The sequence below is a fragment of the Amblyraja radiata genome, chromosome 16, assembly GCF_010909765.2.
Source record: "Amblyraja radiata isolate CabotCenter1 chromosome 16, sAmbRad1.1.pri, whole genome shotgun sequence".
Taxonomy (NCBI): Eukaryota; Metazoa; Chordata; class Chondrichthyes; order Rajiformes; family Rajidae; genus Amblyraja; species Amblyraja radiata.
Window position 1 is genome coordinate 11,772,116 of NC_045971.1, and position 27,187 is coordinate 11,799,302.

General features: G+C 40.1%; 1 protein-coding gene across 1 annotated transcript in view; it reads left to right on the forward strand.

The window, feature by feature from the left end:
- The window catches only part of myo1d (myosin ID), a 285,608-nt gene that overhangs the window by 149,201 nt on the left and 109,220 nt on the right, over positions 1 to 27,187 (forward strand). The window contains exon 17 of the mRNA XM_033035091.1: positions 16,290 to 16,513. Within this exon, the coding sequence (XP_032890982.1) occupies positions 16,290 to 16,513 (224 nt within the window). The remainder of the gene's footprint in view (positions 1 to 16,289; positions 16,514 to 27,187) is intronic.

Sequence of the window (27,187 nt, forward strand, 5' to 3'; positions counted from 1 at the left end):
CACCTTAATGTTTTGTATCCAGTGTGTAAAAACTTGCAGCCTTGTTACCATAGCAACTTAAATACAGAGGCACAAAATTCACCACCTCCTAGAATGAATTTGATCAATTTTCATAGACTGTGGAATGAAGCTGTACATGGTGCTGTAATCTATTGTTATGCCCTTTGGTTTCTGACTAATTTTTCATTTCAGATGCGGCAAGTCATCACCGTTTGCTTTTATTGATTGAATTCAATAGCAGATCACCACTCATTCATGTGGTTAAATTGCGATTGTTGAAATTTGCACTTTATATACATTTGCCTGATGGTATTATGCTACAGCTACCATTGTAACTATTACTCTTCACCTCTGTATGCTGGCACCGCAAAAAAAAAAACACAGATCCGTGCGTGAAATGGTTATCAGAGCTTTAAAGCAAGCTAAATTTATAGTGTTAAAAAGTATTATTGAAAAATTTAACCTCAAGATGGAACTGCTGCTGATATGATCATGTTAATTTATTGCCACATTTCGTTTCCTAGAGAAGTTCCATAGCTTTCTTGAATAAAAAATGTAATTATCTATTCACTCGTTAATTTGTTAAGATACTTAATTGGCTTAGAATAACATGGCTTTGTGAGCATCATAAATGAACTGAGTGATTTGTTTATTTATTGTACAGCAGTTTAATGCATTTGGCATCTGCAATCAAATCAACATTAAATTTTGAAATTTTCTTTGTGGGATTTGAATCTCTTTCCTAAAAATATTTTTAGAAAGATGCTCTGGTTAGTATCCAAGTCCAAACCGGATTCTCATTATTTTAGCCTGTGCATGACTTTTATAAATATATCCAAGGTTTCCATTTGGATAATCCATATGGCATTACATCCTCCAAAAACAAAGCAAGTGGTTAATTTCTGAATTAATCTGAGCAATTATCGACTAGATTATACCAAGTGTCATATAGTCAAATTAAATTTATTGTCATATGCACATGTCCCATGAGGTACAGACATAATGAAAATCTTGCTTGAAACAGCATTACAGGCAAATAGACTCAAGACTACACACAAAACGTCAAGTAAATATAAATTATACAGGACAGTGAAATGAAAAAGACTGCAAATAAACAAGACATTTGTGCAAAATATAATTAAACAACATCTGCGGTAGTGCAAGAGGAGTTCTGTAGTGTTCTCTTACTGAGGTAAGATCAAGGTTGTGCAGATTGGTTCAAAACCAGATTTTTTAGGATAATAACTGTGAACCTGGTATTGAAGGACTTTAGGCCTTGTCCAAATGGTAATAGTGAGAAGAAGGCAGGAAATACAGAAGATGGGGAGGATCCTTGATAGATGTCTCCTATTTGAAGCAGAGCCTCCTATAGATGCTTTTGAGGATGTTATGAAGAAAATGGACAAGGGAGAGCCAGTAGATGTAGTGTACCTGTACTTTCTGAAAGCATTTGATAAGGTCCCACAAAGGAGATTAGTGGGCAAAATTAGAGCACATGGTATTGGGGGTAGGGCGCTGACATGGAAAGAAAATTGTTTGGCAGACAGGAAACAAAGAGTAGGAATTAACGGGCCCCTTTCGTAATGGCAAGCAGTGACTAGTGGAGTACCGCGAGGCTCTGTGCTGGAACTGCAGCTATTTACAATATGCATTTATGATTTAGATGAAGGGATTAAAAGTAACATTAGTAAATTTGCAGATGACACAAAGCTGGGTGGCAGTGTGAACTGTGAAGAGGATGCTATGAAGATGCAGGGTGACTTGGACAGGTTGGGTGAGGGGACAGATGCATGGCAGATGCAGTTTAATGTGGATAAATGTGAGGTTATCCACTTTGGTAGCAAAAACAGGAAGGCAGATTATTATCTAAATTGAGTCGTTGGGAAAAGGGGAAATGTAACAGGATCTGGGGGTCCTTATTCATCAGTCAATGGAAGTAAGCATGCAGTTACAGTAGGCAGTGAAGAAAGCAAATGTTGGCCTTCATAACAAGAGGAGTTGCATATAGGACTAAAGAGGTCCTTCTGTAGTTATACAAGGCCCCAGTGAGACCACACCTGGAGTATTGTGTGCAGTTTTGGTCGCCCAATTTGAGGAAGGACGTTCTTGCTATTGAGGGAGTGCAGCATAAGTTTACCATGTTAATTCCCGGGCTGGCAGGACTGTCATATGTCGATAGAATGGAGCGGCTGGGCTTATATATTCTGGAATTTAGAAGGATGAAAGGGGATCTTATTGAAACATATAAGATTATTAAGATATAGGACATGCTAGAGGCAGGAAACATGTTCCCGATGTTGGGGGGAGTCCAGAACCATGAGCCACAGTTTATGAATTAGGGGTAAGCCATTTAGAGCAGAGATGAGGAAAAACGTTTTCACACAGAGAGTTGTGAGTCTGTGGAATTCACTGCCTCAGAGGGCGGTGGAGGCTTGTTCTCTGGATGCTTTCGAGTGAGCTAGACAGAGCTCTTAAATATAGCGGAGTCAAGGGATATGTGGAGAAGGCAGGAACGGGGTACTGATTGTGGATGATCAGCCATGATCATATTGAATGACCGTTCTGGCTTGAGGGGCCGAATGGCCTACTCCTGCACCTATTGTCTATTGATAGTGGGATGGCGTTCCTGCAATAGACTAGACTGAGTCCTCCTCTCCCGATAGCCTCTTGTGTTCTTGTACATTAGAATTATTGAACCAGGCCATGATGCAACCAGTCAAGACACCTACCGGTATTCTGCAAGATATCTCTTTGATATATTAATACAAAACAAGTGTAATCACCTGGTACTGCTTTGTAAAATAATATTTCTCAACGTGCACTGGGTTCCTGTCCACTACATCTATCTAATAATAGCTTCACAATAATAGTCAACCTGTTTTTTAGTATTTGTGGGCAAATGCTAAAATACACCATTGTTACTTGTTTCAAGCCTTTCCCATCCAATTTAGATCAAATAAATACATTTAATTTTTAAGAGTGCATATTGCTCCTTCCTCTGGTAAATACTTGGAGGAACCAATCATTTATTAATTTAACTCCAGAGTTATTGAGTCATAGAGCATTGCAATCGGCCTTTGGCCCATCTCATTCATGCTGACCAAGATGTACTATCTAAGCTGCCAGGGTTTGCCATTTGCCTGCTTTTGGCCCATGTCCTTTTAGCCTTTCCTATCCATGTACCAGCTAAATATTGTTTTAAATATTGCTATTGTACATATCTCCACACCTCTTCTGGCAGCTCCTTCCATTTACCTACCATCCTCTGTGTGGAAAAAGTTAACGCTCATGTTCATGTCAAATCTTCCCCCTCTCGCCTTAAAGTTATTCCCTCTAGATCTGGATTCCCCTGTCCTCCGGAAAAGAGTCTGTACATTCACCCCTTATGATTTTATACTGCTGTTAAATTCCCCCTCAGCTTCTTGCGTTCCAAGGTATAAGGTCCTGCTCTACCCAACCTCTCCCAATAGCTCAGGCCTTGAATGCTGGTAACATCCATGTAAATCTTCTCTGCATTCTTTCTAGCTTAACGGCATCTTTTCTATAGGAGGGTGGCCAAAACGGAATGCAATACTCCAAGTGCGGGCTCACCAATGTCTTTTGTAATTGTAACATAATGTCCCAACTTCCATATTCAATTCCCTGACTGATAACGGCCAACATACCAAAAGCGGCCTTTATCAGCCTATCTACTTACGATGCCAATTTTGTCCTAAAATTTAAAATGTGTTCCTTCATTATTAACCTGAAAAGCATATTTAAGATTTTTATAATGTCCGCCTCACTGATTCATCATAATACTGAGAGTGTTTCTTTCTTTTTCATTCAGAATTTGCAGAGATACTTTGCCAGGGGTCCCTTGGACTCTGGACCCATGCTTGTAATATGTCCTTGCAGATTTTCATGTTTATCCCACTGAATACCCAACACCTTTTGGTATTTGGTAAAAATTGTTTTTATTCCCCTAATTCAAAGCTAGTCAAGTACTTTCTCATTCCAGTTTTATATGCTTTCTACATAAAGAGCTTTGTGTCTTAAATAAATTATTGGTCTGTTTGTAAGTTCCTTTGTCTTGAAAGCATTCTCAGTTATAAGAGTAATACAATTATATTAAAATTATTTTGTCAGACATTTATTCATTTTCAACTACTTGAGCTTCCCAGCTTTATCAAATGCCGAATGTATTTTCCATTCAATACTGTGGGATTTTGAAACTCTTGTTGCAAGCATGTCCTTTATTTCCTGATTTTTCTTTCGATCTTTCATGTCACTGGCTCTGTCCCAGAACCCTGCTAATCTTTCCTCCATAGGATCTGCTGCAGCTATAGGTAAATGTTTTACCATCCAACATTGTTGGACAGTGTGACAACCCAACTATCCAGCTTCCAGCAAAAAAGCTGTTAAGAAGTTGTGTTTATTTTTACCTTGTATTTCTTGCATTGCTGCTTCGTTCATAGCATAAATTATACAGTGGGAAAACCACAATAACTGAGTACAATCTTGCTTTAATACTACGTTCCTAAGTTTATTAGTGGCACCATTTGCTTATGGCGGGATATTATGTATTGTATTATCCGAAAGCAGCAGTCGGGTGCAAGATAACTGTTCCAGACCTCCGCATTTACACAGCAGGAGACAGCAGCTGCTCTTCCCAATTAACGTTTGATGGAGCAGAATGCTTCCCTGCACAGCATGGATGGTTTGTACTGCACTTTACAGGCAGACATTGTATTCCAATTCAACAGCTTGCCTTTTGGGATAAATGGAACTCTTCTGCTTACATTGCAGTGAACACTGTCAATACAAAGTGAAGATTCAATTTCCAATATATCTCCCATTACTCGATGCTCCACAAATAAAAATTATTGTGAGGTAATTTTCTTACACGATAGAATTCTGTAGAAGACACTACTGGATATAGACACACTAAATCTTATGAAGCCATTGTTTAGTTTCATAACCAAAGCACTTCATGGAAATCACAAAGTATGCTTTAATATACCTATTTGGACCTATTGGATAAAAGCACAACTTAGTTTGTTTAATCCTTAAATTCAAACAGCACCATCAATGATGAATCTTTCAAAGCTCATAAACAATATGTGATAGGCACACATATCCATTCTTCCATTGAATCAGAAGCTAAGGACTTATCTAAACTGTTAGGTTCACATTGAAAGATCTCCGTGTATAACAGCAATGTGACTAAATAGAAATGAATTGGCTTGTAAACTGTTATTCACACTGAATAGCTCTTTATTTTTACCTACATTGATCAGTCCGCTTCAAAGCTAAAAAAATATTGAGTTCTTTGAATGCATGCACTGAATAATGCAAGCATTTTTTTTGTTAGTAAAATATAGGAAATACATTGGGAATTTTCTTCAGAGAACAACTGAATAATTACTTGAGGTTTTTTAGCACTAGCCAATGAAGCCTTCAGGGAGAGATCACTGTTACCCAGCAACCAACCTAACAGAATACACTAATTTTATATTTAACATTCCCGTTCACAAATATAATTCAAGTTGCTTCATAGAGAACAAACGCATCAATGATTTACAAAAGTGAGATTTATGATCAAAATCGTGTCCCGTCAAATACATAACCTGTTATTTCAGATGTACGTCCTATTCACAAATAGCTTGACAAATCTGGTTAATTATCACCTAATGACTACTCTCAATCATCATCAAAATGATGACAATAGTGCTGTCAACTGCTACTTTCTTGTCAATAACAGACTCAGTGATGTCCATTTTATGTTCTGCCAGAACCACTTGGCTGCAGATATCATTATAGACTTGGTCTAAAATGCCCCACGGTTCTGAGTTATGGAGGTGAGATGTCTTCACCTCCAAGCTTGCATTTGACCAAGTGTGGCATCAAAGCACTCAAAGCAAAAGTAAAATTGATATTAAAGGGCATTAAAGTGAAAACACTCCTGTGGTGCAGCCATTCCTCACACAAAGGAAGAGGTTTCTGGAAGTCCAACATACTGATGAAAAAAATAAATGCCAGCGATCCTAGATTCTGAAAATGATTTTTTTTAAAGAACGGAGGGACTTGAATGCGAGTGTGTGTACACGAAGCTGTTGAATGTGGGATGTCTATTTAATTTGTAAGAAAAGTATGCATCCCAGGCACGTACAGCGTTGTATAAGGGGCAAAGTTTTTTCTTAGAATCTGATAACTTCACCATTGTACAAGGGCTAGAAGGACTTCAGGAGTTCTTTGTGAAACATAAATTGATTCCAGTAATCAATTACTGTATGGACATTGGGAATTGACTTTGATATTGGATTAATTAACCAATAAGGATGGGCAAAGAGAAATAAATGAGGATGGGGAAAATTGAAGAATTTAAGTAAGGTATTGTGTAGGAAGGAACTGCAGATGCTGGTTTAAACCAAAGATAGACACACAAAGCTGGAGTAACTCAGCAGGACAGGCAGCATCTCTGGAGAGAAGGAATGGGTGACGTTTTGGGTCGAGACACCTCTTCAGACGGAGATTTAAGGAAGGTATATCCAGACTGAAAATCGCCAATACTGGTGAGCCATGGGGAGGGAGGACGACTCCAGTGATATAAAGAGATCGATTGATATCCAAAAAATGATCACATTAACTTTGGGTATGATAATATTAGAAAAGATATCAAGAAGGCCGATCTGTTTGGTATCAATGTACATGTGAAAACTGACTCGGTAATCTGTGGGTGATGCTATCAAAGGACAAACTGAAAATCATGGGGAATATTTAGAAGATTTCCAAAATGACAATATGTGCAAGGAAAGGCCACAATTGCTAATTAAGGTTTCGACTTCCTGAACCCTGAGACACTAGGGATAATGTTATATTCATATCACTGCTTGGATCAATCTGAATGAAGAAGCTGATGGGATCATATTAGGGATCTTTGGAATAAAATGGTTGAGCTAATGTGGAAGTTGTTTTATTATTATTAAATTAATAAGCAAAAGACTAATCCTAAATAGTTTTACTTATTTAAAGGCCAGAAATGTATTCCTATAGAACATGCAGAATAAAATATTAACAATGAACCTGCAGTTTAGTCAAATACATCTAATGATGACAAACTATGCAGGATTTTATTTTGTATTAAGCCATTAGTCATTTGTGTCAGCATCAATCATTCACTTACTTCTGCCGGAACTTTGATTACTATAATCAATTTACGTTTCACAACGACCTCCTGAAGTCCCTCTAGCCCAGGCTTTCTAGAATCATAAAACTAACACCGGAGAAGAAAGATGAAATATGCTGTCAACATATTCAATGCAAGCCAACAATCAATTATTGAGGAAGACCCAACCACTGACCTCTTTGCGAATCACCAGGTTCATAAGTAAATATATTTCATTGAGTGATTGTAAACATTCATCTGTTTACCATCATTGCATTTTCAGGAGTCTCAATAATTGAAAAATCTCACCTTTTTTGTTAAAGCAAAGAAGGTTTCACTAATTTTGGGTGTAAGCTCCCTTTATTTCAATGCTCCGAGCGGTGTAAGTGATTTGTTAGAGATTGTGTCAAAAATGTCTGTGAATATGCAATTGGCAGCATTAGACCATTGCTGTTTCAGCATAACACTTATTAGTTAGTTGGATGATGTTGAAGTATAAAGCACGTAAAGAGTAAGTGACACAAGCTCAGCCTGTGTCTGCAGGCCATTCACCCACCCAAATTCTCCACCTTGTCCTTGTGTTCTTGGGAGGTAATTTCTTCGGAGTATCAACATAAGGAAGCACAGCTGTGGGATATGAATCAGTTTTTCTGTTTTCCACCTGGTGCGCAAGGCATATGTACATGTGCTCCCATCAGTTTTGCATGCTGCACAGAGCATCTCATCTTGCCCTAACTTATTGCCCACAGGCATCTAACCCATAAGATATTCTCTCTCGCTCTCGCTCTCACTCCCCAGTGCAGGACAATCATCTATCAAGGATCACTAGTTTATTTGTGGCCCTTTCCCCTGACTCTCAGCCTGACGAAGGGTTTGGACCTAAAATGCCACCTATTCCTTTTCTCCAGAGAAGTTATCTGACCCGCTGCGTTACTCCAGCTTTTTGTGTCTATCTTCACTAGTTTATTAGTTCATTTTGGTTAATGATTCTCCCTGCAGTCTCCAATCCGATTCATAAACTGGGAGAGGATTTGAAATGATAGCTAAGAAATTAAATTAGTTGGTAACATTTGCTAACTAATTAACAAAGTAATTAAATCTATTTCATCTGAAGCTGCAGCATTTAAATTGCTGCCACCTGTTTATTCAGTATGCATTTATTTTAGTCACTGATTGTGATGAAGCAGTTTTTTTTATTGGCTGAGAATTTTATAAAGTCTTCATTTACAATTTATTTATGCATTTTCAAAGATGGTTCAAAATATTCAATAATTTGAATAATGCAAAATAGGGATCATTATCAATCAATGAATTAATAAAGCCTTGCCACAGAACCAATTGGAATCCATTAGGCCAGATCATTGTTGTACCATTTCTCCCTGCACAGTCACTCCCCATGATACCAGTATATCTGCACCTGCCTTAGTCAGACGAGAATGGCCTGTCCTACTGGCTGACTCCATCCTGAAGTCATTGATTCGTACAGTATGGAAACCGGCCCAGCTTGCCCATGCCAACCAAGGTGCCCCAACTCCACTAGTCCCACCTGCCAGCCCATAACCTACTAAGCCTTTCCTATCCATGTTCAAATGTCTTTTAAATGTTGCTTCAGTTTCTGCCTCAACGACTTCCTCTAGCTGAACATTCCATATACCCACCGTTTTTGTGAACATGTTTCCCTTCAGATTCCTATTAAATCTTTCCCCTCTCACCGTAATCCTATGTCCTCCGGTTCTTGATTCCCCTACTCTGTGTAAAAGACTGTGCATCTAACCTATCTATCCCCCTCATGAAACCCCTTTGGTGGTTTCATCCATTTGATTCCATGGCACAGTTTGGATGCCTACTCTTAAAACCTCTCCAATATATTTGATTGTTGACACACTGTATCTGTTTCAAAAGCCATTTATTTGTTATGCTTTGCCCAGATAGCGAAGTAATTACTTGTGCAGATCTCTTGCAAAAGTTTCATTATGGGTTGCATTGCATCTTTTAGAATAGGAAAATGAAACCACGAGCATAAATTGAGGTTTATATCTTTCCAATGTCATAGACATGTATTATTTTTCGTTTATGAGACACTTATTTATTTTCTCGCTCATACCTTTCTGCCAAGATGGCAGAAAAGTAGTTTATTGTATTCTGTATCTTGCACAGCCACACCACTACTTTCTGACTAATTCCCCAAAGAACATGGTGCGTTCTACAGCCTCTTTTGTGATTAAAATGCCTCTTCATTTCAACTGCCTTCCCAAAAATTCTTAATTTGTCAAAAAATGTGAGAGAATAAATATTATGGCAAAAATTGAAAGCAGCTAAGTGCATCAACTATATTTACTATACAGTACCTCATAAAAGTATAAGATAATAATAATAATAATAATAATAATAACTTTATTTATAGAGCACTTTAAAAACAACCACTGTTGCAACAAAGTGCTGTACATGACTAATCATGGACAAAAAATTATTACACGACAATAAAAACATTAAAAGAGAGAGTAAAAACAATTTTAAAAAACATTAAAAACACTAAAACAGGAGCAAAGTCTCATGCAGGGTCAAAAGCCAAGGAATAGAAATGGGTTTTAAGATTGGTTTTGAAGATGGACAGTGAGGGGGCCTGTCTGATGTGCAACGGCAGAGTGTTCCATAACGCCGGAGCAGCAACAGAGAAGGCTCTATCCCCTCTGAGCTTCTGCTTAGACCTCGGTACCTCCAGGAGCAGCTGATCAGCTGACCTGAGGTACCGGGCAGGAGCGTAGGGATGAAGCAGCTCAGAGAGGTAAGGCGGGGTGAGGCCATTTAAAGATTTAAAAACAAATAAAAGAGTCTTAAAATGAACTCGAAAGTACACCGGGAGCCAGTGGAGGGAGGCCAGAATTGGTGTTATGTGCTCCCTCTTTCGAGTTCCAGTTAAAAGGCGAGCAGCAGCATTTTGAACCAACTGGAGACGAGCCAGGGAAGATCGAGCAACTCCAAAATAGAGTGCGTTACAGTAATCCAGCCTAGACGTGATAAAGGCATGGATATCAGTTTAAATGTCATACAAAGCCACATACTTCCTGTTAAATAGTAATAGCTCTATATAACAATTTTTGTAGCGCTCCATTTCTTCCATTTTTGAATTGCACTGTTTATTTCAAAGTGTGCTACTTTGTCATCCTATGTGAATTTACCACCTAGATCATGCTGTACTAGCTGTCTTACATTTTCCACTGCCTTCCTATCTGCCTTTATGATCTTTTATGCCACTAACATTAATCTTTAAAACAATCTACCCCACCATTTCATTTACCTCCTTTATCCTAGTTCCCCCTTTTTTTAATTCCAATTTTCATTCTATCGAACTGTGCCACTGACTCCCAGCTAGTTTTCTCTTTACGTAAATTCCGACTGTTCTCATCCCCAACTCCTTTCTACACCATATCCTTCTTTCTACACCATGTCTGGCTGCCCTCTCCTAATCACACAGAAAATTAGGTACAGAACCTTGGCTGTCATTATCAATTCTACTTATGTCGCCCATATTCAGAATTTAACAGAAATATAGAACAGATATATGAGCAATGAACTTCGTAATGCATCAGGAGAAAAAAAATCAGACACCCTCAATCCACTCAATTCATTCACATTCACCATCTGCTAACTGAAGCCCAATTGGGAGAGCTAACCAGTAATATATCAAGCAATTGCCTGATGTGCACATGGTGTCAGATTTATCATCAATATGCCAAATTCCTCCGTTGCCATCATTAGGTATGAGGCCCATCTGTGGTTGTGACACGTGGTATTGTACTGGCAGTGGAATCATATTGACAGTGTTCCTTATTACTCCAGATGACATGCCCACTCAAATAAGGTCATGCAAACTTTGAGTAACTCTGGGGAAGGCTCTGTAAGTGGTAAAAGAGAGAGGGAAAATGTATTCTTGGTTGTGGGCATTCTGGTTTCCATTAGGTGAACTTGTTAGTACCTGCTGAACAGGCTGAATCTGGAATATTCATCCTTGGCTGTTAGTCTGGAGCGGCATTAGATGATGAGATACTAATTTCAGCAAATAATGTCCGAATGTTAACTGTCGTGAAATTATCTGGCTTCTAAAGCATTTTCAGGGTTACCACTAACTGTGTGAAGATAATTCCTTGCCTGAAAAGTGAGGTTTGTTTGTAGTGTGAAGGATGACATAACGCCCATATTTTGTAGAATAGACCAAGACAAAAATGTAGGAACCCAAATGCACCATGAGTTGGTAACAGACGGCCACCATTTGTATCCGTATCGTTCAGTATTCAGCCTTCTTTGCCATTCATCAGCCAAAGCATTCAGCCTTCTTTACCATTTTCCCCATTAAATACCACAAGGAAACCATTAGATCATCATTAGAGTGGGAAAAAATGATTTTTTTGAAGGAAACTAATGTGAGCATGGTTGAGGTTTTTGCAATAGTGCCTCAAAGTGTTGTAGCTATCAGTAAGTGAGAATTCCTCCAGGCCTTTACTGTAGGTTAATGATGCAAATACAGGAACAGCTGCCTTGCGAAGCCTGTAATCTGCAGTCCAGAGTTTTGCTCAAGGTGCGTTGGTTTAATCTATGAAATAGAAATATACTGAAACATTTGACTCTGATTTTTAAAAGACATTAAATTTTTTCATCCGTTTACAAAACTAAATTGTGTATGTTCAATGAGAAGAGCTGGTAAATGAGCTGAAAATCTTTTTGCCATTGTAAATGGGATAAAATTGGACTTAAAAGCAGTAAGATGTTAACCTCTGGGACCTATAGGAATGCATCACAACTGAATTGATGTAAAATCCAACTGTTATTTTATCATCACCGAGTCAGTTTTTTCTTTTCAAAGTTTTAAGTGTTATAATTTATTACGTTTAGCATAGATATCTGCATATGTACAGAATAATGAATATAAATTGTAAAAAAGATTGTTTGGTGCATTTTTTCATTTTTAGTAAGTTACATTACAAAATTCTTAATATACTTGCTTCTAGTCTAGCAGGGGGTATAAATTCATAATGAATGTTTGAGTGGCTAGCAGAATGTACTGGCAGTCAGTTGGAATGAAATCCCATGAACATTTAGAGTCAGCGAGGGAAACCTTATGTCTCGATATAGTGCCCCTAGCCATCCATTTTGGGCTTCGTGTGAAAGGCTGCATCTGTTTGCTTTGGAAAGGCAATTTGAAAGCAGCTTACTCACAGCATGTCATCTCGAAGAATTAACGGTATTCTTTATTTTCTCTATGGCATATTTTTTATCTGTAAGACATTAAATGTTCTGGATGTAAAAGGTTCACATATAACTCAGTTATTAAATATTTCCCTATTCAGTTATAAACATAAGAATAGAACATAAGAAGTAAAATTGAAAAATATTTAAACGGCATCGTTTAGTAAAAAATAATGCTTTTCACTGGATGTTGTTGAGGATATTCGTTTTTGTTGCTGTTGCCTCTATTTCCAGGAAGATTTGTTCCCTGTAGTTCCACTGTAAACTTGGTACCAAAGGCCTACTGTTTGATTGATTGCATAAATATTGTAGATCTTTTATGGACAATTTTGGGTGGGAATTCCACAAGAGGAATGTGTTTAATATGTATCGATGGTTGCTTCGTTATTCTCTGTAACATTTGCAAATAATTCAATCCTTGACATTGAACAAGAATATGTGGCATACCACTATATTCTGTATATTAGCTCAAAGGCAAGTAATACTCAAAGGCAACCAGACAACCTTTTTATCACAGGATAAGCTATTGATTTATTTTATTTTAAATAAAATCAAAACTAGAGCAAAATTTTTAAAATAAGAAAGAGTGCAGTAATTAATATTGAACACTTGGGAAAATCTTATGCTGAATATCCCACATATGGAAAACCATTCTGCCTAAAGTGCTACGTTTTAAAGTTGTAAGGCAATTTGAATTCATTCACGTGAAGGTAATCTACGATTTTTCAGAAAGATTTCTCACATGCCAAATGGAAAACAGTGTCCAAACTGTGGTTGAAGGAGATAGTCCATGATTTATCCTGTCCCTTTTGTTTGCCTTCTGTACGACATAGGATTGCCTTGCTAACAATTAACTTTTGCATGGCTTCCAGCATTCTTGAATGTGTGCTGCCACTGATTTTCCTTAAAGTAGGGTAGTACATTAGCAGATATTAGACCTGTGGACGCAAAATGAAGGCTTGTCCATAGATTGTTATCATGGGCTATTGGGCAGCACAGTGGTGCAGCTTCTAGAGTTGCTTCCTCTTAATTCCAGACACCCTGGTATGTTCCTGACTTGTGATGATGTCTATGTGGAGTTTGCACTTATTCCAGGTGCTCCAGTTTCATCTCGCATCCAGAGAAATAGCCATTTCTAATTTAATGATAGACTCAAGGAACTGCAGAGGCTGCTTTCCAAAAAAGACACAATGTACTGGAGTAACTCATTAAGTCAGGCAGCATCTCTGCAGAACATGGATAGGTGACATTTTAGATTCTGATCAATGTTGCCTGACCCATTGAGTTACTCCAGCGATTTGCGTCCAGTTTAATGATGTTTCCATATATTTCAATCCTGAATATGAGGAATGAAGCAATGGATTTTCTGCAAAAATTTACAATGTGTACCCATAGTTTTTGCAAAATGATTCAATAACGAGCCAATATGTATGTATTTTTAATTGTCACGTTCATTAAAGGTGAAACCTGGCCTGATTTACACATGCTATATGAAGATCGATAAGACATAGGAGCAGACTTAGGCCATTCTGCACATCGAGTCTGCTCCGCCATTCGATCATGGTGATCTATTTTTTCATCTCAACCTTATTCTCCTGCCTTCTCAACATTACCTTTGACGCCCTAACACTAATCAAGAACCTATCAATCTCCTTTTAAAAAATACCCATTGACTGTACCAATGAATTCCACAGATTCACTGCCCTCTGGCTAAAGAAATTCATCCTCATAAAAGATCCAATGAAATATGTTAAAAGGTATTGAATTTAGGTATCAAATATGGAGGCCAAATGTATTGCTTATCATATATGTGGTTCTTGAGGAACGTGACAAATGTTGGTTAAAAATATAGGCAGAAGGATTTTGCGACCACTACTACAATTAAGTGTATTTTATTTCTGCTAGAGTGCCATGGGAAGTGGAGTTGAAGTTGGGTAAGGTGATATATATGAAGGATTCAAGTGAGTGGTGTTATATGGTTTTGTTAGTGATCAAGATGCAGAGGAACACAGGAAAAGGCAGATTTTGGAAGATGGTTATGGAAGGAGGTGTCGTGATCAAATTAAAAGATTTAAAGGTACAAGATAAAATCTGACTTAAAGTAGCAATGTTACAAAATTTTGAGATTTTAAAAATCAAGTCTGTAATTTATCCCATCAGATAAAGCATAAAAATAAGTTTAATTTGACACCTAATTCACTTTCATATCTCAAGTATTTAAAAAGTTATGGCCATTTTCATACTCGGAAATGAGCATCTTGTTCCCTATTGATTTTCTATGGACATAACAAAAAAGTTGTGATCGTGAACAGTCAAAAGCCCATAACTTTCTTAAAAATTAAGAGAACTGAATGAAATTTTCAGTTATCATAGATTGAAGCATTCTGAAACAAATATAAAATAATCTTACTTGGATGACCTGAAATTAAAGCATATAATTAGTTAGTTACCTAATTGTAGCTAATTTCAGACTTCAATTACTAGATCTAAACATCTATCCATTTCTTAATAAATTATTAACATTTTTAAATAGCCTAAATGTCCAAATAATATTCACAAATAATTCACAATAAAACATGATTTTTAAATCTCATTTACATTAATTTATAGACCAAATGGAAGGAATTCAGTGTTCAATTGCTGTAAATAAATGCCCATTTAAATCAGCTTTCCAGTGGGTCCCTGTGGAACGCGCTGGTTTAGAACGTTCACATTGCGGTAGATTTGTGCCCTCAAATGCCGAGAAAAATACTGCGGGATATAATGGGGCCAAATTGAGCTACTCGCAATATTAAACTTTGTATAACGGGTTCTTTAGAAGCCCTTTTTAATGTAAAAATATACAACCTAACTTCTGCTATTTGCTTTATGAGACTCTGCGGTTGCTGGCGGTCGCGGGTTTAGAGATTGATTTTTAAACTACTATAACTATTATACGAGGCCTTTAAACCTAATAATAGCTTTTGCGACGGGGTCTTCCAGCGATTTTTCGTTAATAATTAACTAGGCTGAACATTTTCGATTTGAACAGCCTAGAGAAAATCGTGTTTTAAACCCGCCCCCCTCTAAACGGCGCCAAAATCGCGCACACCCGCAACGGCAGATTTTCAAAGACGCTTCAGGTACGCTTTGCAACATACCTACTTAAAGGGTATCACCAACACTGTGGAAGGTATACAAATAGACAAGGAGGTTTCACTAAAGGCCAAGGTTTCAATCAAAGTTTCTGTTTTAAGTACAATCACCCAGCTAAAGGTTAAAAATAGCAAGAGTTTTGTTTGTGAATGAATTGAAAATCTGGAAGAGCTGCAATGTGGATTGTTAATTAATAAAATGGCAGAATCCAAGAGGCGTTGGGGTAAATTCTAATGTATTCTGTAGTCTTTGGATTGTTGACATTAGCCGCTTGCAAAAGGTGATAATTTCTTTAACAGAATATTGAGAATCCGTGGAGAAGCAAACCACAAGTCTTCATAAAGTTTTTCATGGCAAATTTTGACAAAGTTGCATTAGTGAAGGGCAAAGATCAAGTTGCCTTCCTTTGTCAGTAATGGAATGATGCAGATTAATTGTGTGGGGGGGAAGAAGTGGGGAAGTAAGAAAAAAAGGTAATTTTGCCAATGGGAAATGATCTTAAAATTCATTCTGTCAGAATTGAGTAGTGATTGTCTTAATTAAATATGTTAGAGGGCCAAAGTAATGATATAGAAAATGCAGATGATCAAGGACTAATTTAATTCAATTTGAAACATAAGGATTTTAAAGATCTAGAAAGGCGCTATATAAATCCCATCCATTATTATTATTATTAATTTTGGCACGGGTCTATTTGTATTTTAGATAATTGGTAGATTTCTGGCCTATTTTCCTTAATTAAACATTATTTTTCCTTTTATAGATCTGGAGGGGAACCATAGCTCGACTTCGTTATAAACGCACAAGAGCTGTCTACACCATCATAAATTACTACAGGAAATACAAGGTGAAATCTTATATCCGGGAGGTAGGCAAACGTTTCCAGAATGTTGGGACCTTGAAGGATTATGGTAAACATGTGAAGTGGCCAACTCCACCCAAGATCATACGTACATTTGATGAAACATTGAAGTCTGTTTACCAAAGGTAAAATGTTTCCCAGCATTATCAGCATGGTTAATTAATTGTGTACAGTAAATCTTAAATACGGAATACCACAAGTACCATTTATTGCCCACCATCTCAATGAGATTACATTGTAGATGGTATTTTCAGAGTTGAATGAGATTTTTATTTGCTGGGAGATTTTCCCTGAATCCTCTCAATAAGATAAGTTACATGGACATAGGTAGAGGCATCAACCCAGGTTGTTAGTGGGGTATTTAATACATCAGTAACAGAAAACCTGAATGTGAAGGGATTGTGTATTACACACAACTCACCCAAAAATTTCACACTCTTATAAATAAGTTTGAAAGTCCACAGCGATTGTCTGTGGGCTAAAATTAGTTGACGATTGATAGTATGAAAGTCTTGTCATGGCTGTACTGGTGGGTTATAACCAACATTTTGAAAAACTGTGAAAGTTAAAGGTTTACTATACACTGGGAATTCAAATTCTCATCATCTTTATTCAGTAACATTTGCTTGTAATTTTAGTTTTCTACAGACTTCAAAATCATAATTAGATTAGGTTTTCAGAATTTCATTCATAAATTTATGAATGAAATCTTTCATGATCATTGTGTCCATGGAACCTCTCTGTGATTTGATTTAAACTTTAAATTGAGGTAAATCACAAATTACACAAAGTGCAACCTCAGTCCTTTAATCGGTTTGGAATGTGATGCCATCCTCATCAGTTCATGGCTTTCAGACTGGACCATTCGGTCAGATTTCTCTAGGCTTAGATAAAATGCTAAGTAGAGCAAAGTGCAAGAAAATATAATCTCAAAAAATCATTTTCAAGTTTCTAGGTATACAACAGCATCAATCCTTAAAGGGCCTTTTCACGGGGCGAGTTGACGCAAGATGTCACCAGAGTGAAGAGGTCGTGGTCCAGCACGAGTCTCGCACGATATAACGGCAGTAGATAAAGAGTTCCCACGGTACTCGGCATTTATGTTATTCGTGCGAGTGACTTGGCCGTTTCCCGAGCTGTCGCGTTAAATCTTGAATGAACATCGTGAACTACACGTGACACAAATGATGTAACTTTTTTTTTCACACACTATATATATCCTCCCTTGGTTGAATCGGCTCAAATGTCTTCTGTATTATGGCAAGAAAGTAAATTGCAACGTAGCCATCAAAATGTTTGCAACTGGATTTTAAATGAATGGGAAACTTAAATGGAGGAAAATAGTTTTTATAAATTAATAACTTTTGTATGGCGATCATTTAAATGTCTAAACTATGGTTTATCCCAGGCGCTATTCATAAAGACGAAGCTTGCACATATGCATATAAAAATCTTACATGTGCACACATTTACCAGTCAACTTTTCAATTCGTGAATTCGTTTTACTTTTATAACGGGAGTGCCTTTATTAATCTATCCAGTAGTAACCACAGATGCTGTGATTCCAGTACTTGCTTTGATTTGTAATGCTTCAAACCTAACTTACTGGCCGAATTGCACTTTATGATCTTCCAAGGTGGTGAAAGGCGCCACGTAAATGCAAGTTCATTGGCAGTATATGGGCAGAGAGACCCATTGGCAGGAATGTGCAAGTTTACTCGGAGCTTGCATTAAAAACGTGGACGTGAATGCAAAAACGATGTGAAGGAAGGACATGACCTTTTACAGAGAGGGTGTTTACTGCTGCCTCGCAGATGATCCATCCCTGCACCGTGATCTGCTCCGATCAGACTAGGGGGGTAGGGAGGTGGCAATAGGGCCTCTGTCTCCAAATGGGACAGAGCAGCAAGAATGTGCCTGCCTGCAGAGTCACAAGGAGGAAGAGCAGGGCGCAGCAGCACAAGCAGTGCAACCAGAGGCATCTCCTGCCGCTGCTGCCGCTGCTGCTGCTGCTGCTGTTGTTGTTGTTGTTGTTGTTGCCGCGGCGCCGCTGCTGCTGCTGCCCCCGTGCCCACGGCTCCTCCATCTCGCTACAGTAACAAAGGGGGCATGGTCCCGCCCACCTCGCCCGCTCCCATTGGCCCGCCCGCTCCCTCCCCGACCCCTCCCTTTGTGACGTCGTCGCCGCCTGCCTGCGAATGGTCGCCTCCGCTGTCAATCAACCGCCCCCCCCCCCTTCTCCCCACGTGACCCTTTCGGTGGACCACCCACCCTCTGAGCTCCTTCTGGCTTGCTAGATGGGTCCCTATTTGCTCAGCCGCTTGCACGCCAAGCCCACATCTGGCAAGCGTGCCAGGCATGCACAGGGGTCGGAAGAGCAAGACAGTTATCTGCATTAATTGAGAATTCTAACCATATTTGTGCAAAGTCATGAAGTAATTGGGCACGGAAGCAAGCCCTTCGGCCCAACTTGCCCACGCCAACTAGGGTTGACAACTTTCTCACTCCTAAATAAGGGTCAAAGGGTCAAAATAAGGGACAAATTTGCCGACGGCAATTCGTTGACCGAGCCGGTGGGCCAGCTGAGGAGTTTTGGCCCGGGCACCGGAGAATATTCGGCACCCCATCCAACTCATGAACCGATGATCGGCCATGAGAAGGAGGGCTGGAGGTGTCAGCGGTAAGCGAAAGTCACAGCTGGCCAGGCTGCCGAACCTTGCTCACCCTCTCCCTGCTCCAAGGAGCCCACAGGCAGTGTTATCTGTGGCATCTCCTGTTGCCTCTCCACCTGTCTCTCTTGCTGCGTCTCCTCCTCATTCTCCTGCATGGCAAAAACATCTCTGACCCGCTTTACCCCCTTCCTTTGAGATTTTCTGGGAGCCATCTCTGCAAGTGTTCCTGTTAAAAAGATTATCCAACAATGACAATTAGGTGGGACGTCCTCGAAGGACACATGTTCCCATGTGTCCTTTTGAGACCACCTTTTTTAGTCACCCTCTGTCCCCTCTGTCCAGCTTCCGGGTTTACCGTTCGCAGGAGTTCCCACGCGCTATATCTCTAAAATCTGAAGTTATGTAATGTCTAAAGGAACTGCAGACGCTGGTTAATGCTGGTTAATATGCACAGAAGGACACAAAATGTTGGTGTAACTCAGCAGGTAAGTCAGATCTGGGAAGAAAAGCATAAAAAGCTGGAGTAAGTCAGCGGGTCAGGCATCATCTCTGGAGAAAAAGAATAGGTGACGATTCGAATCGGAGCCCTTCTTCAGACATCCTAATCGGAATTGAGTCTGAAGATGTGTCTCGTCCCGAAACATCAGCTTTTTTTCTCCAGAGATGCTGCTTGACTCGCTGAGTTACTCCAGCTTTTTGTGTCTGTCTTCGGTTTAAACCAGCATGTGCAGTTCACTCCTTACACGGGTCTCTGCACAACATTGATTGGTAGCGTTCCGGACCCCTGGACCCGAGGACTCCGACCTGTATCTCTCAAAGAAGTACATGTGAAAAATATCTCACGGACCATAAAAATGCGTAACCTTTCAGTAAAGTCCCTTTTAAAGTCCCTTTTAAAGATTATAGTTATTTTCTTGAATCTCATTAACATAACTCATGAATAAGTTGATGTCCATATGCGGATGTAAATCTTTATTTTTATTTATTTTTTAAATTCAATCCCACTGAAGATAATATGTAATCACCTTCTGTCCCCTCTGTCCAGCTTCCGGGTTCACCGTTCGCAGGAGTTCCCACGGTACCCGCAAGAGTTATTACGGATATCGCACGGATATCGCACTGGCCACTACGTTCATATAATGTTGCAATACTCAACCACAAGTGTACAAGTCACTCTTGGAGAAATTCCAATTTTCTTGAATTTTCTCCCGAGTGACCAAGTTACACGATGACCTGCCGTTAGCGCTACGGTGGTCCACGGTGGTCCACGAATGCCGCACTGTTATCGCACGAGGTTCCCACGATGTTGAACTCTGGTTAACTCTTGCGTCAAGTCGCCCCGTGTAAAAGCCGCATTAATGTGTAGCTAATTCATACAAGAGAATACAAAAGAATGCTGTATCTTATACCCAGTTGTTTCAGAAATATCGTACTGTAAATTGAAATACTTGAAACTATTGAACCAATTATGACACATGCCAGGATTAAGCTTTACTTAAAAATCCAAAAATTATCCTCAAAGGATCAATGAAGAAAGAATAGTTCATTAATTTAGGTGATAAAACTCCAGAAAGAGCAATCATTCTGAATTTGCATTTTGTTTTTTTTATTTTCATCCATTTTTCTGGATATGGGCACCACTGACAAGGGCAATATTTCTTGCCTATCCTTAATTTCTGTTGAGAAAGTTGTTCTGTGCCACATTATTTAATTGTTGCAGTCCTTCTGGTGAACATATCCACACGAGGAGTTCCAGAATTTAGACCTAGGGGAATAAAGGAAAATTGATATATACCCGAGTTAGGGTGATGTGTAACTTGATGGAGAACCTGTAGGTTGTGCCATTCACATGCACCTGCAGTTTTCACCGCAATAACTGCAGAAATGATACATTTGAGAGTAGTTGTTGCAATAGACTTTGGCACTTGCATGCCAACATTGGAGTTGTGGCTGTTCTTGTAGCTTTCTCCTTGTGTATAATTACATGAAAGTCTGAGAATTTAATCTAGCAGAAATTTAATCTAGCAGAAATTAAATTAATAGTTACCAGTGCTCAACCCAGCAGCGAACATGCTCAGGAAAAAATCAACAGACTCTTATGACTGATGGGATCACTTTCAGTGCAAAACACAATTTTCTGGCACATTGCACAATAGGTTTGCTTTAACGTATCCCTATTTGAATAAATGACCAGTCCAAATAATGAAATTCACTATCTCTTCAGAATAAATATTTTTCACACTCAGAGATCCATTGTGTAAGAAGGAACTGCAGATGCTTGTTTAAATTGAAGATAGACACAAACAGCTGGAGTAACTCAGCGGGACAGGCAGCATCTCTGGAGAGAAGGAATACAATACAATACAATACAATTCAATTTATTGTCATTTGGACCCCTTGAGGTCCAAACGAAATGTCGTTTCTGCAGCCATACATTACAAACAAATAGACCCAAGACACAACATAATTTACATAAACATCCATCACATTGCTGTGATGGAAGGCCAAAAAAACTTATCTCTCCACTGCACTCTCCCCCCCGGTGTCAGAGTCAAAGTCAAAGCCCCCGGCGGGCGATTGTCCCGCGGCCATTAAAGCCACGCCGGGTTCTTGATGTTAGAGCCCCCGGCGGGCGCTCGCAAAGTCCCGCAGCCATTCCAAGCCGCGCGGGGCGGTGATGTAGGCCCCGCTCCAGGAGCTCTTCAACCCCGCAACTCGGGCGGGAGAAGTCGCCGTTGCGGAAGCCCTGAAAAGCGGTCTCCCTCCAGGGACTCGCGGGCTCCCGGTGCCGCCGTCCGCCAGACCCGCAGTTGCAGCCACCGAATCTCCGGGGGTCGGGTCGCAGCAGCGTCCACCACAGTTCCACCCACTCTGGACTCGGCCAGCTCCGCGACGGTGAGGTGAGTAGTCGGCACCACAGCCCCCGGTCTTCCTGTTGGAGGCCGCTCCTCGTTGCAGCCCCAACGACAACGGAGACCCGACAAAGAAAAGGTCGGGTCTCCCGTGCAGGGAGAGATTTAAAAGTTACCCCCACCCCCCCCCACACCACCCCCACCCCCCCACACACATACCCCCACAAAAAATAACAAAAACTACATAAAAACATAGACATAAAATAATAAAAACGCAGACGGACTGCAGAGGCCGCTGCTGACGAGAGTCGCGCCGCCCACCGCATCTAATGGGTGACGTTTTGGGTCGAGACCCTTCTTCAGACTGGTTAGGGATAAGGGAAGTGAGAGATATAGACAGTGATTTGTAGAGATAACGAACAATGAATGAAAGATCTTAAGGGGTTGGACAGGCTAGATGCAGGAAGATTGTTCCCGATGTTGGGGAAGTCCAGAACAAGGGGTCACAGTTTAAGGAAAAGGGGGAAATCTTTTAGGACCGAGATGAGGAAAACATTTTTCACACAGAGAGTGGTGAATCTCTGGAATTCTCTGCCACAGAAGGTAGTTGAGGCCAGTTCATTGGCTATATTTAAGAGGGAGTTAGATGTGGCCCTTGTGGCTAAAGGGATCAGGGGGTATGGAGAGAAGGCAGGTACAGGATACTGAGTTGGATGATCAGCCATGATCATATTGAATGGCGGTGCAGGCTCGAAGGGCCGAATGGCCTACTCCTGCACCTATTTTCTATGTTTCTATGTTTCTATATGCAAAAAAGCAACGATGATAAAGGAAACGGGCCATTGCAGGGTGAAAATTAGTAGCTAGTGCGACTTAGGTGGGGGAGGGATAGAGAGGGAGGGAATAACTGGGCTACCTGAAGTGAGAGAAATCATACCCAAGAGAAATATGAGATGCTGTTCCTCCAATTTGAGTTTAGCCCCACTGTGATAATGGAGGAGACTGAGGACAGAAAGGTCTGTGAGGGAATGAAAAGGAGAATTAAAGTGTCCAGCAACCGGGAGATCAGGTTGGCTCACGCGGGCCGAGCGAAGGTGTTCCACGAAAAGAACACCCAGTCTACGTTTGGTCTCTCCGATGTATAAGAGTCCATTTTACAGTATGTATTCCTCTAAATACAGGTTAAATATATTACAACTCTCAGAGAAGCACCATGTAGTTTGCAGAATAGGTCGCTGCCTCAAAAAGGCAGTTGCTGTCTCAGAAAGGCTGGCAGTATCATTAAGGACCCACACCATCCTGGCCACACACTCATCTCCCTGCTACCTTCAGGTAGAAGGTACAGAAGCCTGAAGACTGCAACGACCAGGTTCAGGAATAGCTACTTCCACACAGCCATCAGGCTATTAAATTGGCTCAGACAAAACTCTGAACATTAGTAGCTCATTATCTGTTATTTGCACTTTATCAGTTTATTTATTCATGTGTGTATATATTTATATAATGGTAGGTACACAAAAATGCTGGAGAAACTCAGCGGGTGCAGCAGCATCTATGGAGCGAAAGAAATAGGTGACGTTTCGGGCCGAAACCCTATCAGTCTGAAGAAGGGTTTCGGCCCGAAACGTCACCTATTTCTTTCGCTCCATAGATGCTGCTGCACCCGCTGAGTTTCTCCAGCATTTTTGTGTACCTTCGATCTTCCAGCATCTGCAGTTCCTTCTTTAACACTTTATATAATGGTATATGGACACACTGATATGTTTTGTAGTCAATGCCTACTATGTTCGGTTGTGCTGAAGCAAAGCAAGAATTTCATTGTCCTATCAGGGACACATGACAATAAACTCACTTGAACTTGAACTTGAATAGGTACAGAGGAATACCACACCAATCCATGACTGTCATTAATTGTTGCATTTCTGGAGACACGACTTTGGTGAAACTCGGTGATTGAAGTTTTTTTAATAACTTAAATTAATTAACGTTTCTGGAAACTAAAACTGAAATGTCTCAAGATTGTTTAATCATTGTTTGCATTGGGACAGGTACAATTACATTCTTACTTCAGCTTTACAGGCATATTCAGCGAAACAACACAACAAAATATTACCAAAATATATCAGTCATTCTTGGTAATCCAGACTATGATATTACATGTAGTAGGGCAAAAACGGAAAGGAAGGGTAGTAAAAATCATCTGAAAGTGCTTTATCTAAATGCACGGAGTATTCGTAATAAGATAAATGAATTAACGGTGCAATTAAGTATATATAGTTATGATATCGTGGCCATTACGGAGACATGGCTGCAAGGGGATCAGGACTGGGAGTTAAATATAGAGGGGTACTCGACAATTAGGAAAGATAGACAGGAAAGAAAGGGAGGAGGGGTGGCCCTTTTAATAAGGGAGGGAATAACGGCAATAGAGAGGAAGGATATTGCGTTGAAGGATCAGGATAGTGAAACAGCTTGGGTACAGATAGAGAATAATAAGGGGAAAAAAACACTAGTGGGTGTAATTTATAGACCTCCAAATAGCTGTGACGCTGTTAGTCAGAACATAAATCTGCAAATAGTTGACGCATGTAAAAAGGGAACTGCTGTAATCATGGGGGACTTCAATTTTCATATTAATTGGGCAAACCAAACTGGGCAGGGTAGACTAGAGGAAGAGTTTATAGAATGTATTAGAGACGGGTTCCTAGAACAGTATGTCACAGAACCGACAAGGGGGGAGGCAATCTTGGATCTGGTCCTGTGTAATGAAGCAGGATTAATTAAAAATGTCATAGTTAGGGACTCGTTGGGAACAAGTGACCACAATATGGTCGAATTCCATATTCAAATAGAAGGGGAGCAGGTTGAAACTCAGGCTAGGGTGCTTAGTCTAAATAAGGGGGATTATGAAGGTATGAGGACTGAGCTGATCAAAGTTGACTGGGATAGCAGACTCAAGAATAAGACGGTACATGAGCAGTGGTGTACGTTTAAGGGTATACTGTATAACCTTCAAGAAAAATTTATTCCTATGAAGAAAAAAAGGGGTAAGGGTAAGAACAGTCAGCCATGGCTCAGTAAAACTATAAAGGATAGTATTCGGCTGAAGGCAAGGGCATATAAGGTAGCCAGAGATAGTGGGAGGGTAGAGGATTGGGAAGCATTTAAAGGTCAGCAAAAAATAACTAAGAGATTAATTAAGACAGGGAAAATAGACTATGAAAGGAATTTAGCGAACAACATAAAAACTAATAGTAAGAGTTTTTATAGCTATATAAAAAGAAAAAGGGTGGCTAAGGTGAACGTTGGTCCATTGGAGGGTGAGACTGGAGAGTTGTTGGTGGGGAACATGGAAATGGCAAAGGCATTAAACGAGTATTTTGTATCAGTCTTCACCATAGAAGACACAAAAAATATTCCAACGCTGGATAAACAGGGGGCGGTAGGAATGGAGGAGCTAAATACTATTAAGATCACCAAGGAGGTGGTATTAGGGAAATTAATGAGACTGAAGGAGGATAAATCCCCTGGGCCTGATGGATTACATCCAAGGGTCTTGAGGGAGATAGCGGTGGGGATTGTGGATGCATTGGTGATAATTTTCCAAAACTCCCTGGAGGCAGGAACGGTCCCAGTGGATTGGAAAATGGCCAATGTAACACCTATATTTAAAAAAGGAAGTAAACAGAAGGCGGGTAACTATAGACCGGTTAGTCTAACATCGGTGGTGGGTAAAATGTTAGAGACAATTATTAAAGAAACACTAACGGGGCACTTGGATAAACATGACTTCATCGGACAGAACCAGCATGGTTTTGTGAAGGGGAAGTCCTGTTTAACGAATCTGCTCGAATTCTTTGAGGAAGTAACAACCCGGGTGGATAAAGGGGAACCGGTGGATGTGGTATACTTGGACTTCCAAAAGGCTTTTGACAAGGTGCCACATAAGAGACTATTGCTAAAAATAAAAAATTATGGGATTGGGGGTAATATATTAGCATGGGTAGAGGATTGGCTAACAAATAGGAAGCAGAGAGTGGGGATAAATGGTTCATACTCGGGATGGCAACCGGTAACTAGCGGGGTTCCGCAAGGGTCGGTGCTGGGACCCCAGTTGTTCACAATTTATATAAATGATTTGGAGGAGGGAACCAAGTGTAATATATCAAAATTTGCGGACGATACAAAAATGGGAGGAAAAGTAGGGGATGAGGAGGATAGGAAGAGTCTGCAAAAGGATATAGATAAGCTAGGTGAGTGGGCAACAACTTGGCAGATGAAATTTAATACTAATAAATGTGAAGTCATTCACTTTGGGAAAAAAAATGATAGGGCAAGTTATTTTCTAAATGAGGAGGAGCTGCGTTGTAATGCAACGCAAAGGGATCTAGGGGTATTAGTACATGAATCACTAAAAGTTAGTATGCAGGTGCAGCAAGCAATCAGGAAGGCCAATGGAGTTTTGGCCTTTATTGCTAGGGGGATTGAGTATAAAAACACGGAGGTCTTGCTGCAGCTGTACACAGTATTAGTGAGACCACATTTGGAATACTGTGTACAGTTCTGGGGTCCATACTTAAGAAAGGATGTACTAGCCCTGGAGGCAGTGCAGCGAAGGTTTACAAGATTAATTCCTGCAATGAGGGGATTGACATATGAGGAAAGGTTAAGTAGGCTGGAACTCTACTCTTTGGAGTTTAGAAGAATGAGAGGCGATCTCATTGAAACATATAAGATCGTGAGGGGCCTTGATCGGGTGGATGCACCGAGGATGTTCCCGATGATCGGGGAGACTAGAACTAGGGGACATAGTTGCAGAATAAGGGGGGGCTCTTTTAAAACTGAGATGAGGAAGAACTTCTTCACCCAGAGGGTGGTTAATTTATGGAATTCACTGCCCCAGGGAGCAGTGGAAGCAGAAACTTTAAATATATTTAAGACTAAAATAGATGTTTTTTTAGCTGCCAAGGGGATAAGGGGCTACAGGGAGAGGGCAGGGATATGGACCTAGGTATGGTTAGTATAGTAAGACCTGAGTGATCTCCTGGACAAGTGTCGATCGCCTGGATTGGGGTCGGAGAGGAATTTCCCGGATTTTTTTCCCGAATTGGACCTGGGTTTTTATCCGGTTTTTTGCCTCCCCCAGGAGATCACGAGGTTCTTGGGGTGGAGAGGGGTGATAGCGGTATAAAGGGGAGGGTAGTGTCTTGTGTTCTGTGTCTTGTGTCTACTGTTTGTGGGTAAGTGTGTCTGTTTAGTGTTCAGCCATGAGCGA